The sequence below is a fragment of the Trematomus bernacchii genome, unplaced genomic scaffold (assembly GCF_902827165.1).
Source record: "Trematomus bernacchii unplaced genomic scaffold, fTreBer1.1, whole genome shotgun sequence".
NCBI classification, from domain to species: Eukaryota; Metazoa; Chordata; class Actinopteri; order Perciformes; family Nototheniidae; genus Trematomus; species Trematomus bernacchii.
The window spans coordinates 848,243-863,203 of record NW_022987609.1 but is presented as its reverse complement, the minus strand read 5'-3'; the positions used below and the strand labels follow the sequence as shown (position 1 = coordinate 863,203).

General features: G+C 41.0%; 1 protein-coding gene across 1 annotated transcript in view; it reads right to left on the bottom strand.

The window, feature by feature from the left end:
• The window catches only part of plekhg5b (pleckstrin homology domain containing, family G (with RhoGef domain) member 5b), an 80,150-nt gene that overhangs the window by 46,281 nt on the left and 18,908 nt on the right, over window positions 1-14,961 (bottom strand). Inside the window, 1 exon segment of the mRNA XM_034131896.1 lies at window positions 12,670-12,746. Within this exon segment, the coding sequence (XP_033987787.1) occupies window positions 12,670-12,746 (77 nt within the window).

Here is a 14,961-nt window from a genome sequence, read left to right as displayed (position 1 = left end):
TATGTCTTTCAAGAAACAAGGAAGTATAATTGTTCTAGCCTCGGAAACATGAGGATTTTTAGTGGGTTTCAAAATGATATAATAATAGCTAGTTTTATATTTTTAGGTTTCAGAAAGTTGCTTGGATAAACATGCCATTTATGGACATCAGTTGTCTATGTGCAATAGTCATTTCTGTTTACCACACAGGGGGGGGGGGGGGGTTCTAATGAAAAGGAGATCACGTTGAATTGTGGGAAAAAGTAGTATACAGTGTTTCTAAAGCTTGGGAACTAAAAAAAGGATATATTTTGATATGATCTTTTTGTCCTGATTCCACCAATGTAGTTTGCAAACAACATCTAAAATTCCCCCTTATATTAAACAAAAACATTCTTTGATTCTAATACGTGAGAATTTCCCGTTTTTCTGTAATCGCCATATAAATCAAAAATGAAAATAATCATCAGTTTCTCCCCTTGTGTGGTATGATATGTGTGTGTGTGTGGGGGAGTGTTTAGTGGGAGTGTGAGTGAGTTTGAGTTAGGGCCTGATGTTTCATTCTGCTGCGCTGACCGCAAACACTCAGCCCAATACTCTGTTCTTTTGTCATTCAGGTAAATCCGAGATGAACCGTGTTTAAATCCCCCGCAATTAGCTAGCTAACAAAAACAATTTGAGCCCCCCGAGGCTGGGGGCCGTGTGTTTGTAGTAAGAGAAGAGAGGGGGGGTGAAGTAAGTAATGCCCAAAGCCCACCTCTTTTTGTCTTCAAAACAAGGCAACCTGTTGAATCCATGTCTTCCCCGCCACCCCCCACTGTCAGCATTAATTAGGGGGAGGCAGCAGCAATGCAATTATCCTCGAGGATTAGACCCCACTGCCACTGCCATTGTTGGGGGCTCGAACACGAGTGGCCTTCCCTTGATGCCCGACCTTGGCATTAACCCTTAGATAACCATAATCCAAATTCTTCAAGGGAGAGGTTAAATAAAGGGGGAAAAACAAAGGGAAATGTGAGCAAGGATGAGCAAGGTGGTGTGAGAGAAGAAGAGTAGAAAAAGAGAAAGGATAGAAGCCAGATATTTCACCCGTGACGATGCCGCTGGAAGTTCCACGGTTTCGTGGCTAGCTCCAGTTAGGAGTGATTTAGAGAGCACGCTTCCACAGCCATAATAACACGTTGTGAATTGGAGATTTTTCAAAGCTTATTATCGCCTCTCTAACTAAGCAGTGCAGGCTGCTGTTCTCACAGCATTTCATTAAGCAGGGGGTTGCTTACGCTCTCAGAACACACGGGAGCAAACCAACAATTAGTGGGGTTTGCTTCGCATGCGAGGGATTTAGCGGGGTTGTTTTCTCAAATCCATCTCCTCACTGGGGGACTTCTCTTAAGTCTTTGAACCCCGGCTATATTGGTCGGTCCATACAGGGACGTTTCCATCGGAGCCTCAGTCAGGTACCCTCTTCCTGTTATTCCCCTGTCTGCCGCGACGCTGCTTCCTGACTGGGATGCTCCTGGGGGTTGAACTGGCGTCTCTGGTACAACACCCATCATAGCTTTTGTACTTCCCTCACCACACATTGTATGTATGGACAGCACATAATTCAGTGTCCTCCAGCTTGTTTGTTATTGCTGGATGCCCGTCAAAACTGGTTTTCTTTCCACTAAGGACTGATGAACAGATATGATCTTTCTTTCAACACTTCAGTGGTGAAGCAACATTATCTTTAATCATTTTGATCTTTAACCAGGTGTTCATTACTTGGTTTGTATACATAACTACCGAAAAGACAAACACTTCATGAATTGCTTTTAAAACGCTTTGAACTGTTTTGTTGCCAATTAGTTCAAGAAAATTGTATTTCTAACGGGAGGATTTGTGTAATGTTGTTGAATGTACGCAGTCTCGCTTTAAGATGTGATGCAAACGGATTTCACCAGAATCAACAAGTGTGTGATGCTCCAGATAAAAGAGAAAAATAAACCTGTAACGACGTACTCTACATGTTGTGTTTTGAATTTCCCCTGGAATCTGACATTTTGGTGTGACGGTAGCCTGATATAAAATGAGTCACTTTTTTCTTCTGGACTATCACGTCCCATAAGCATGGAAAAGTACAGCCTCCTTGATTGGTACAAGAGGGAGCTGCCAGTGTAGTGTTACATACACTTATTAAAAAAAGTTATTATCGACTGACGTGTGAAGTGCGAGGCCAGCTGGCACTCGACAGAAAAACATATCATCACGCAAAAAGACATCCAGTCTTTCCATGAAGACGTCAACCTTCCTTTTGTCTCACACTGGTTGCGGTCACAAAGATGATTACTGCATTAAAGTGTGACATGAACAAAAAAACTCTAACAATGATCTCAAACTAATCCCTTATAAAAAAAACTGGACCCTTTACAGAACGGTGATAAATGGTCAATCAGGAACAAGGTGTTAAAGTGCAAGAGAGGGCCAGACAGTCTGATCTTTTCTCCAGCAAATGAAACACTCCGAAGCAGCTGCCTAGGATCACCTTATCTGGTTGCACAGAACAAGTTTGTAATTTGAATTCATTTGAGATTGATTCGATATTTTACAGGTCCAATAAAGTCTGGTACATTGTACAACCCCCTAGCCAACTGAGCTACAACTCGTGGACTGAATCTGGCGTCTGCAACCAAATCCTTTTTTAGGCATGGATCTATGGGTGTTTGGAGATCAGTTGGTCTGGCTGTGCTTCACGTTGGTCCAGACTGAAAGATCTCATTAACTCTTATTGACACACAACTTCTGTAAAAGCATTCACGGCCACCAGGTGATGAAACTTACTGACTTTTGTGAACTCGATCCTTTTTTCCTGTGGAGATCTGTGATGTGGGCGGTTTTTTCTTAAAGCATATTCAAGTAACAAGCATCATTTACCTACATTTGATTGATTTTGCTAACTTCTAACTTAGGCAATAAACCTCACCTCTAGTGAGTGACCCAGCCCTTCGTATATTTTTCTGTATGTGGCCCTCGGTGAAAAAGGTTTGGACACCCCTGGTCTAGACTGAAATATCTCATGAACTCTTAGATTGATTGACACACAACTTCTGTAAAAGCATTCGGGTGATGAATCCTACTGACTTTTGTGAACTCAATCCTTTTTTCCTGTCCAGCACCATGAGGTCGACCATTGTGTTTCAACAACTATGGAATGGATCCCAATAATATTTGGTACAGATATCTATGTCATTCAAAGGATGATCTGTGATACCTTTGTTGATTCAGTAAATGTTTAATTTAGAGCCATAATTAGGTTAAAAAAAATGTGTCTAATACATTGGTACTAAAATAGTAAACATCAGAGTGTTAGCATTAGCATTTAGCTTCAAGAACTGCTGGGCCAAAGTACATCATCCACTAAGCCATCATTAAGCTGATAATGAAATCAAGGGAGTTTTTTACTTTACTTAATGGGATAACCATTATAATTATACTTGTGTTATATGTGTCGAGTTTGTTAACCTAGCATAAATCTGCCAATATGTAAAGATGTTGAAATGATAAGAAATGAATAGAAGACTATTTTAGTCACGGACGTCTGGATCTTAACTGGTTGACTCATCATACCTTAAGTCATGATCTAACATGTCATGATAATGCATGTTGCTTACCCTCAAATAAGGGGGTTCATCTGTGAATGAAGAAGAGAAGAACCTTTTTGTATCCAAAATAGTTCCAGATGGCAGATGTTGCTTTTCTTTTTGGAAGTAAATCTTCATTCTCGAAGGCATTGTCCTCCTGTGCCTCGCTAATTTTTTACCGGTGTTTTGATGGTCTGCAAACTAGTGGGGCGGGGCCTGCTGTGATCGGATCAAGAATGATTGTGATTGGTGGTTTGCTGTGCATGCAGAGCCTGCATGTCACTCAAGTACCCCTGACATGAGAAGTTTTCCTTTTGTAGCAAGCAGCAAAATAATTGTAACATGTCGTGTTTGAGTTAATTTACCTACTTAATATCGCACGTCCTAAAAAAGAAAAAAATGAAGAAAAAAAAGAAAATGAAAGAAAAAAGAAATATTAGTAAAAAAAAAAAAAAAAATCGCACGTCCCTGCGATGTGAATATCGCGCATGCGCATATCGCGGTTATCGCCATGACACGATATATCGTTCAGCCCTAATTTTAGTGCAGCTAAACAAATAACTAATACTGACATGCACTTCAAGTCTAACCAACCAAACTGCAGGAGTGACTTTTACCAAAAGTGGCAGGCAGCCAATAATAATATCAACTGACTGACTGGTACACAAACAAATCTCAGCATAAGGATACATTTGACACACAGTACTTGAGTGACTTTTATAACTCAAGACTGTAATGCATCCATACTTTGATTTTACAGCTGCTTCCTCTACAGAATAACCCTGCTTTCGGACATGTTAATAACGACAGAATTCAAATTTCTAGTGAGTCTTGCAGCAGAAAATCTGTGTCTCTTCTGTGTGTGAACACGTGTCTGCATTTGAGAAGGGATTGCTATGAGCATGCACGCCCCCCCCCCCCCTTAATAAACAAATTAACACCAGTATCTCAACAGCAGGCATCATGCTGAACAGTGATTATGTAACGTTTCCTCAGAGCCCCTGAAGTCTAAATGACTCCAGAGTAATCAGAGCATTGCAGACCACCGTTTCCATTAGTAGGCTTGCATTACTTCATAAAGTCAACTTTCCAAGGACTTTATAGTTATAGCTTAGGTCACTTCCTGTTAGGCTTCATTTTCCCCCAGAAAACCAATTTCAAGACTCTGTAGTCTGCAGTTACTAAAGTACAACACAAGCTGTGAGACATGCAAGTGCTTAGCAATCAAGGACATGAACATGTTGTCCTTTGCTGAATACTCTGCTACAGCTTTTGCACCAAGAGTAAAAGAAAAACAAGGAAAGGAAAATGCAAAACATGCTCTTCAAAAGCACCCCAGGAAGGATGAGGAAACTAAGAGGAAGCATGAAGCGGTTTTAAACGGTCAATACCATGCTGAGTGACTGACTGCTCTCACCTTGCAGGAGACAGGAATCCCTGCAGGCTGAAGGATGGATTACAATCAGATGAGTGGGAGGGTGTGAGTGTAACTGCAATACACCCACACTTGAATCCATGTCTTCCAGGAAATACCACCTAATACCTTGCACCCTTCAGCTCCTTGACACATCCAGAAAGTGGGCATTGAGCCCAATGTGAGTGTTTACTTAGCAGCCTTAGCAGCTCCCTGTCAGTGTCAGTTAGGTGAGAGTTTCAGCCAAGCAGGTCAGTGGGAAAGGAAAGCAAGGTCAAGTGAGAAAAGTTGGTGTCTGCATTTGTAGGAGAAGACATTTAAAAAAAAAAACATTTCATTCCACAGCTGGTAAACAAGTGCAGAGCTAAAGGTTAAATGATTCAACCGCGAGTAATAAGGTGATTCTGTGGGATGTGTATCACTTCATCTCATTCGTGCTTGTATGACTAATATATGACTTCCTTGTAAGCTTAACCAAAGGATTACTCATAATCAGAGCCTGAATGAGACAATAGAGGTGAAGAAAAAGGGAGAGAAGGAAGCCAACAGAAACACAATGGTGGAGAGAGTCGGGAGCATGTGACAGCATGAGACACACAAGCCAGGTTTCCATCAGAGTGCAGTGCAAACTTGAACAGATTTTCAGAGACGACGAGATGACGTAATTGAAAGACTGCTGATTGAATATCGACGGGAAAAAAAGAAGGACTGAAAAAGACAACTTTTGTGTGTTTCATGTATTATTTTGAGGATGTTTACAGCGGTACTGCAGTGGCTTTCTTGCACCATTGTGATGAAGAGAAAGCCAAGCCATGATGCAAAGCTCTCAGTCTACCAGTCCATCTTTGTTCCCACCCTCACCATTGGTCGTGAAGCATTGGGTCATGACTGTAAGAACCAGATTGGGAATACAAGCGGCCAAAATTGGTTTTCTCTGGAGGTAGGCTGGCATCTCCCTTTGGGATAAGGTGAGAAAGGTGTCAGTTGAGATGGTCCGGGCACCTGGTAAGGATGCCACCTGGCCGACTCCCTGTAGAGATGTTCCAGTCGCGTCAAGCTGTGAGGAGACTGAGGGCAAACCCAGGACCAGGTGGAGGGATTTAATTTCCAAGCTAGCCTGGGAGCGCCTTGGTAGCCAATTAGAGGTGGTTGATGTGGCCAGGGAAAGGGACGTTGGGGGCCCTATGTTTGAACTGCTTCCCTCCACGACCAATCTCCAGATAAGCAGTGGAAAAGGGATGGGTGGAAACAGTCCTAAAGATCAGTCAAAGGTTTAGTGTTTTTGTCTGTCGTTCTTCTGTGTCTTTTAACAGAGCAAAAGCTTGAGTGGCAATTGACAATAAGTCCTATGCTTCATTCAACTTTTCCACCTCGTAAAAGCATAAAAACATTTTTCCCATGCAGTGATTTTTCTATATCTTAAAACTGCTGCCATTTCTATTCCAGTTTTTTGATTGAAAATGTGTAGAAAGCAGAGAGAAAGTGGGGGCAGAACTGAAACTTCTCATCCTTTTGTTTTTCTGCCAAACCACAACTCTCTTCACATCATCGCTGCACCTCCAGCTGTTTGGGCAGGGAGGGGCGCGTTGTCAAAGCGACCCACTCCTTTCTGTTTGTCTTGTCTGGTCCTGTCTTTTCAAAGCCGAGCGAGGGAGGGAGGGAGGGAGGGTGAAGCAAAGAGGGAGAGAAGAGGGGGGGGGTGAAGCGATCAGGGATAATAAGCTCTTCTCTGGAGTCTAGATCCAGGGAGCAAGCTCAGACTAGCACTGAGCGCTAACCAGCGTAATCTGAAATGAATCCCACCAGCTCGGCCAAGTCCTGATTGATTGAACCTCATCTTCCAGTTGGACACCTGCAGGTTGATTTGAAATCCTAGTGACTTTTAAAAACCCACAGCAAAAGCATCCAGTAAGCCCTGTTGGAAACACATGTGTCGGGCCATCCAAAGGCCTTTCAGTAACCTTTGGAGAGCTCTTGTGTGATGTGGTGACGGCATTGAGCTCCAGCACAGATATGACACCTGGTGTGATTTCAGTGACTTATGGTGCAGGTGAACTCATGGAGTTTAAGCCAGTCATGCTTTGAGTCAAAGAGACGCAGCCCTGCCAGAAGCTGGGAATAAAACGGTTTAAATACAATGAAGTCTGAGATCCTTACGCTGTCTTTCTGTCATTGTCTGCTGCCAAGCCGCCAGCATATCAAAGAGACTATTCGTAGTATTTTATAACGATATAAACTCTTGAAGAGATATATAAAATCGTCATGATTTCTCTTTTTCTGAGTAAAAATGCCTTTTTAAATCAAATTAAGTGGGTGGCGTAGGCAAAAGTTATATTTATGTTCCAGTTTTTCCTAGAAATGTGCCTCACTACTTGTGCAGCAAATGCAAAGAGAGTGAGCTCTGCAAGGAAGAGAAACAGGAAGATCAAATCAATGCCATGACATCGCCCCCTGCTGTTTCAGGCGTGTTACAGGCAATGCTTGTATAAGTGTTGGGCAACAGCAGCCATAAGATTGAGTTATTCGAAAAATATGGTGTCAGAAACACACCGCACAATAAATTTGATTTTATTGTGCGGAAACTAACATGACTCACCTTCCAACTGCTCTTACTTCACACCTCGAAGTACTAAAAAATCACCAGAACATTTTGAATTGTGACATTATGGGATATCCCACCTTCACTAGGAGAGATACGATCATTGCGGGGTCATGCTATAACGAGTAAGTGTTGAAAATTGAAATAATGATGCAATAATTGGAGCTCTGACAGCCGACTGATTCATCTAAACACAGAATATTTTCCACGACTTTCATGATTTCCTCCAGCCAAATAAATCATGACCAAGGTATGACTGTCTGAATTCATCAGATTTTGTTTCCTAAGTTCAGCTTTTTGTTTTCATCTGAGTGTTGTTTTAATGTTTGGATTTACTGTTATCAGTGTTTTTCCGCTGAGGCAGGCCAGAGAAACCTGCTCAGCATCAACCCGCAGAAATATATACCAGCTGGTGAACACAGTGGAGCACTCAGCTACAACAACAGGGAATACTGGACAAAAGTGTATTTTTTATTATATTATAACTTTTTTTCTCTCTTTAACCCTCCTGTTGTCTTCGGGTCAAATCTGACCGATTTACTACTTTCATCAATCATAACTTTTTTGTTTTACATTCGATTGCATTAAGGCTTTATGATATCCTTCACAGTAGACATTTGAACATATACAATTGCTGATCACCACTTTCATTGGATTTTGGATGATTTAGTCAACTTTGTAACACCCATGGTGTTCCCGGTCAAACAAGACCGCCATAAAGAAAAAGACACACACACACACACACACACACACACACACACACACACACACACACACACACACACACACACACACACACACACACACACACACACACACACACACACACACACACACACACACACACACACACACACACACACACACACACACACACACACACACACACACACACACACACACACACACACAGTTTTTTTTCCCCCCCCTTATGTGCCCATCCCCCCACATGGATCACACCTGGCTCACTCAATACATGTTCAGTGTCTATTCTTTGTATATATACTGCAGTTCTTCATGTATACCAGTAGTCTGATACAATATTTACAGTTTGAAAGGGTGTTAAATGAAATGTGGTGATGATTAATGGTTTTTGTGTTAATGTAATAGCAGTTAAAACAGGACCGGTCAAATCTGACCGCGAACACCAAAGTAAGGGGGGGGGGGAAACGAAGACAATAGGAGGGTTAATGCTTTTTTATGCATGCTTCTACGTAACATTAAGTTGTCTTTGGCTCTTTTTCTGTTGTAACAACTTACATTTCCCCTCTGTGGTACTAATAAAGGTCAATCTGATTCTGATAAGGCAAGGCAAGGCAAGGCAAGGCAAGTTTATTTATATAGCACCTTTCAACACAAGGTAATTCAAAGTGCTTTACAAAAATGGAAGACATTTTAAAAATGGCATTTAAAATCAGTCATTAAAAAGGAAAGATAATAAAATAAACATTAAAAGAAAAAATACATGGATAAAAGTTAAAAGTTACAGTGCAGTTTAAGATGTGAATAGTTCAATTAAAAGCAGCGGCAAAAAGAAAAGTCTTCAGCCTGGATTTAAAAGTAGTAAGAGTTGCAGCGGACCTGCAGGTTTCTGGGAGTTTGTTCCAGATATTCGGAGCATAATAACTGAATGCTGCTTCTCCATGTTTAGTTCTGACTCTGGGGACAGAAAGCTGACCAGTCACTGAAGACCTGAGAGTTCTGGATGGTTCATAATTTAGCAGGAGGTCAGACATGTATTTTGGGCCTAAACCATTCAAAGCTTTATAAACCAGCAACAATATTTTGAAATCTATTCTTTGACACACAGGAAGCCAGTGTAAGGACTTCAGAACAGGAGTGATGTGATCCACTTTCTTAGTGTTAGTGAGGACTCGAGCAGCGGCGTTCTGAATTAGCTGCAGCTTTCTAATAGATTTTTTAGTGAGGCCTGTAAAGACACCATTACAGTAGTCCAGTCTACTGAAGATAAAAGCATGGACAAGTTTTTCCAAATCCTGCTGTGACATTAGTCTTTTAATCCTAGATATGTTCTTTAGGTGATAGTAGGCTGATTTAGTAACTGTTTTAATGTGACTGTTGAAACTCAGGTCAGAGTCCATGACTACACCTAGATTTCTGGCTTTATCTGTTGTTTTGAACATTGCAGACTGATAAGGTGGCCATAAACAAAATCCAAATGAATGATCTTTTCTTAATCTTCATCTGTTGGGTGTTTAAATAGACAAATATGAGCTGATACCAACTTTAGAGCTTGTTTTGTTGCCCTCTGACTTACATAAACAAAAATACAATGAACTCAGGTTAAATTACCTTAGTTGAAAGTGTTATTTTGTTAATAGTTCAAAAATACTTTTATCCCACCCTGTGTCTGTTAACCTATCCCCCTCCTTTTCTGTCTGTCTTTCCCTAATCTCCTTACATAATACCTCCGACCCTGACCCTGACCCAGGAGACAGGTGGCGTCAGACATGCTTTGTCCCGCACTGATTCCCCCCTGTGCCACAGCAGGCTGTATACAACACAAAAGAATACACATACTTTAATAATACAGCATGTGAACTAAGCTTCTGCCTCATTAAAAACTCTGCCACTACAAAAACTCGAAATCTTGCCAAGTATATTTGTCTAACATCTAGTCAGAAGAATATGTCTTTACACCGGATATAAGACATAATAACTTCAGAAGTAACACGGCAGTGAGATATTGGGTCTTGTTTTTAGACAATGCATCATCTTGTTAAGTCAAAAAATCTTATTTTGATTTGTATCTCAGATGAAACACACATTTCTTTACATATTTATTAGAAAATCACCAACTAACATCAGAAATTAGAAAACTTTTGAGCGTTTGTGGCTTATATTGTCACACAACATTTCCTGATTCTGGTCAAATATAGTTCAAAATTAGTTCTCCCAGCTAATTACAAGATCTGATTTATCTAAATATCCCCTCTTATTTCAAGGAATCTTACCAAGCTAATTTTCCCTTGGTCTATTGGCAGTACTTGTTTCAAGTGAAAACGGCTTGTTTTCATTATTGTTTAACTTGTTTTTGGAGCAGCATTTTTTCCAGTGTGTAAACAAATCTTTTTTTAAAGTATGGAGCTTGTCACGCTTTCATGAAAAAGTTGGGTTGGGAGACTCAATAATGTGCGGAGTAAGGAAAGGGTAGTTCAGGTTAAGCTCTTCGGCTCTCTCTTCCTCCGTACTTTATTATTCTCAGTTACCATGGAGGAGAACTATATATACCAGTCTCCTCTCTCCGCGTGCTGTCTGGATGCACTTTCCCTCTGTCATTTTCCCTTCCCATTGTTTCCACTAAGAGGACAGGAGGGGACATCATGCCCGACTAATGCCCAGCTCGACTGGCAGGTAGGCGACAAACCAAAACAGCCCAGAGGTCGTCAGAGGGACCAGACACTCTGTCGGGGTTTTCTTCTGGCCAGACACCCATTTTCAGAAACCAATGGCTTCAAAGGAATAATTAATTTCACAGTCTAGTGGGCAGACACAGAGCCCTGACACTCACGCCCATTTGAACACCTAAAAGACGAAAAAAGTAGCTTCGCCGCTGTGCTCCAACTTGCAACACAACCCAAGAGAGATGCAATAACTTCTGGGTAAATCCGAGAAGGGGTCAAGAGATTAGGAGGCCCTGGAAGACTTATGGGGACCAGGTCAGGGTGTGCGTCATTCATTTTAAAGCCGTTTCATTTTTAGTTTCTGTTCAAAAGACAATAAAAAAAACACCTTGAGTTGATCTGTTGGCTTACAGGTTTGAGGATGGCCAACATCAAGTCCTGTAAATCACTACGATGATTGTAATTGTCTTCTGACGTCTTTATTGGTAGAACCACATCATTTGTCAGAACTTCCCGAAACCATAACAAATCCATGTCTTTAAAAAAAAAATAAGCATTTTCAGGTTAAAGCTTGGTCACTTTTAAGCACAAAAACGACTTGGACAGGGTAAGGATAGATCATGGTTTGGGTTCAAATGACTACTTGGTAAAAGGTAAGAGGATGTTTGTCATCATGGTTACAGTAAGGACTGCTTGGTTCAGATTAGGGAATGATTATGGTCATGGTTACAAGGAACTAACATTGCCAGTTGGTGGGAAACAGGAACCACACGGCAGTGTTCGTGGCAAAGGCGTTGTTTTGTTAACTGATTTAAGCACCAGACATCCTCTCGGACCTTAGAGCTTCACTATTTCCTCTCTCACCCCCCGACTATAGATAATTCCTATTGACACTACATGTTGTTGCCACTTGTTTGATTCAAGAACTTTTATTGAAACAAGGGAAAACAGTCTCTAATCACAATGTGCAACGATCGTTCCAGTCCAGCCAAAGACCCTTGTCATTACCCATCATTATTTCTGTACCCTCGTTTTATACTGTCCACTCTCTAAAACAAAAAGAGGCATAAAATGGCTAACATAAACCAAGCCATCACAATTGTCATAGTTCAATAGTTTGTGTATATGTGAGTTTGTTTATTTGGCACAAAAAAAAGCTAGTAGTTTGCAAGTTAAATGACAAAATCGTTCAACTTGTATCTGTCTGTCCAATAAAAGGCTACATCAAGCTGTGGATTAGCTTAGTTTAGCATAAACAGTGGGGGAAATGTGGAAAAGGCCACATATAGCGAAGGCTTTAGATTAAGTTTTTGTAAGAATTAAACAAACAAGATATAACGTGTTAATAGTGGGTTTTTAGGGCTGATAATTGATTCCTTTGGACAGACGCAGACTGGCTGTTTTTACCTGCTTACAGTCGATGCCAAGCTAAACTAAGCTAATATGCTGCTAGCTTAATAATGAACATTCAGTCACGAGAGCAGTCTTCTCATCTATTTCTCTGCAAGTAAATGTATTTTTCCCACGAATGCGAAGCTATTCCTCTTACTGAGACTTTAAGTGAGCTGAATATGATTACACTTTCATCTCCAGACATTACGGCACTCTGAAGATCAACCTGCTGACTGCTGCTCTGACATCACGGTCCTTTTTTTAGTTGACCTGGTGGGGTTTAGGGTTTAAAGGTCTTACCTTGGAGGCCCTCCGGCGCTCGTGACACTCGGGGTGCTGGCACACCACCCAGTCCTCCTCCTGGACGGGCTTGTCATCTGAAACAGAACACACAGGTCAGTCTTTATTTATCACTTAGACACCAAACCAGCCCCCCCAGCCAGCTCCACGTCCATTAACACACCTTTCTTGGTAAAGCTGTAAAAACACATTGTAGACACGAAGACTGAAGTCACTGCCAGTGTTTATATAAGCACGGAGTGAGAGTGTGACTATGAGACACTCAAAACACTCTCACACAGTAATGGAGACCACAGTCCAAATAAGCTCTTCATTAAAAGCTCTTTCAAGGGCATTCTGATATTAAAAGGGGTCCTTTTATGCTTTGGGGTTTTCCCTTTCCTGCAGTGTGTTATATAGGTTTGAGTGCATGTAAATGGTCTGCAAAGGCTAAAATCCCTAAGTCCCCCCCCCCCCCTCCTTTGTTTACTTCCTGTAACACGATGACATTATTATGTAACACTGGCGCTTATATTGGCTAGCGCTAGGGCTGTGCGATTATGGCAAAAATCATAATTACGATTATTTTGGTCAATAATTGATATCACGATTATTACAAACGATTATCCATTTACTTTGAAAACATCCATTTATTGAAAAAAATGTTTTGAACAGTTGATTACCCTGAACTTTAAGTATAATTCAACTGAAAAACCAATAAAAAAATAAAAATAAATAAATTACATTTTATTTTATTTTTTTAAATAAAAATAATAATCGTTTTATTTCGATTACGTTGTTTTCGTAATCGTTGCAAGCCAAAATCGTAATCGAGATTAATATACGATTAATTGCACAGCCCTAGCTAGCGCTCCAACACATTGTAAGTGATAGGCTAAGGGGCGGGACATCTCTAAGTGGTTGACCAATCACAACAGAGCTGGCCAGCTAACCAATCAGAGCAGACTGGGCTCTGGTTTCAGACAGAGGGTGAAAATAGAGCACAGGCAGTATGAGAAAAGTAAAGAGCTTTTTGAACTTTAAAGCATGGACACATTTCACAATACAGAAACAACATATATATATGAAAGTTAGCATAATAGGGCCTATTTATATTATAAATTGTATCCTCCTTTTAAGACACTAGAACGACGAGATATGTTGTTGTGCAGAATTAGTGCCATTGGTTATGATACAGTAGTGGTTTTCTAGATTTTTTTTTTTTAATGGCAGGCTCAAAAACCACTACAGTAGTCTTTTTGTTTTTGTTTATCAATGTTCCTTTGTCTTTTGCCAGTATTACATAATGTATCTGATGTGCTCAATTTAAGATTTAGCATACAAAACCCTGGGAGGAATAAGCATATTTCTCAAAATGTTGTCCTGTTTCATTTGTATTTCAAGGTGTCATTTCAGCACAAACATTACAGCTAGCTATTTGTCTCAATCACATCAAGATATCAACATTATTTCTACAATGATGATTGAGGGAAGAGGGTGGGGTGTGTTGTTGTGCAGAGATCAGAGGAAGGAAGGTTTCAGGGAAGGCTTCTGGACAAAAGTGCACTCATTGCGGGGAAGCTCGCTGCTTTCCACAAAACAAATCAAGATTGTCAAATAAACTCCTAAAATCGACTTGAGTAGTTGGCCAACGCTGCATTGAGGAGATGATAAAAGGCAGTGTTTACGTCTACATGTACACACACGATAAAGACAGCATAACAGAGCAGCGATATTTATCTGTCTGGCTAATGAGAAAAACAGAGAAGACACATGTAGGAGGGAGAAAGTAAGAGCGAGGGGGGGGGGTTGGGATATGCGGTAAAACTTCTTGTTGAGAAAAGTCTCTTGTTGCTGGGAATGACAGGAAAACCCTTCACAGCCATCTCAGATAACCTGCTCATTGTAGTGTCACATCTCCCTATATGGACAAGCCAGAGGTGATATATCATTACTAAATCCTCCGTAATAGAGACGGGCTGCTGCTGCTGCTCGAAAATGAAGTCATTTAGTGGCTGGACTTTAAGGCCAACTTCAAACAATAATTTGTCATCGTGACAGAAATGGTAAAACAGCCGAGGGCTTTCTCTGGGCTGGGGCACGGAAACAAGTCACCTTGAGTCATCCACTTGGCTACAGATACACACACAGGTCAAGGGTGTGTGTGTGTGGAAGAGGGAAAAACACTGTAATTGGTGCATACCACAGAGCGCATGGATTCCCCACTGGGAACTCAATGAGAGTAAAACAAGACTCTACAGTCAGTCACTGTAGAGGTACAGCGCTGCTTTGAGCTAACAGGCTAACATGCTC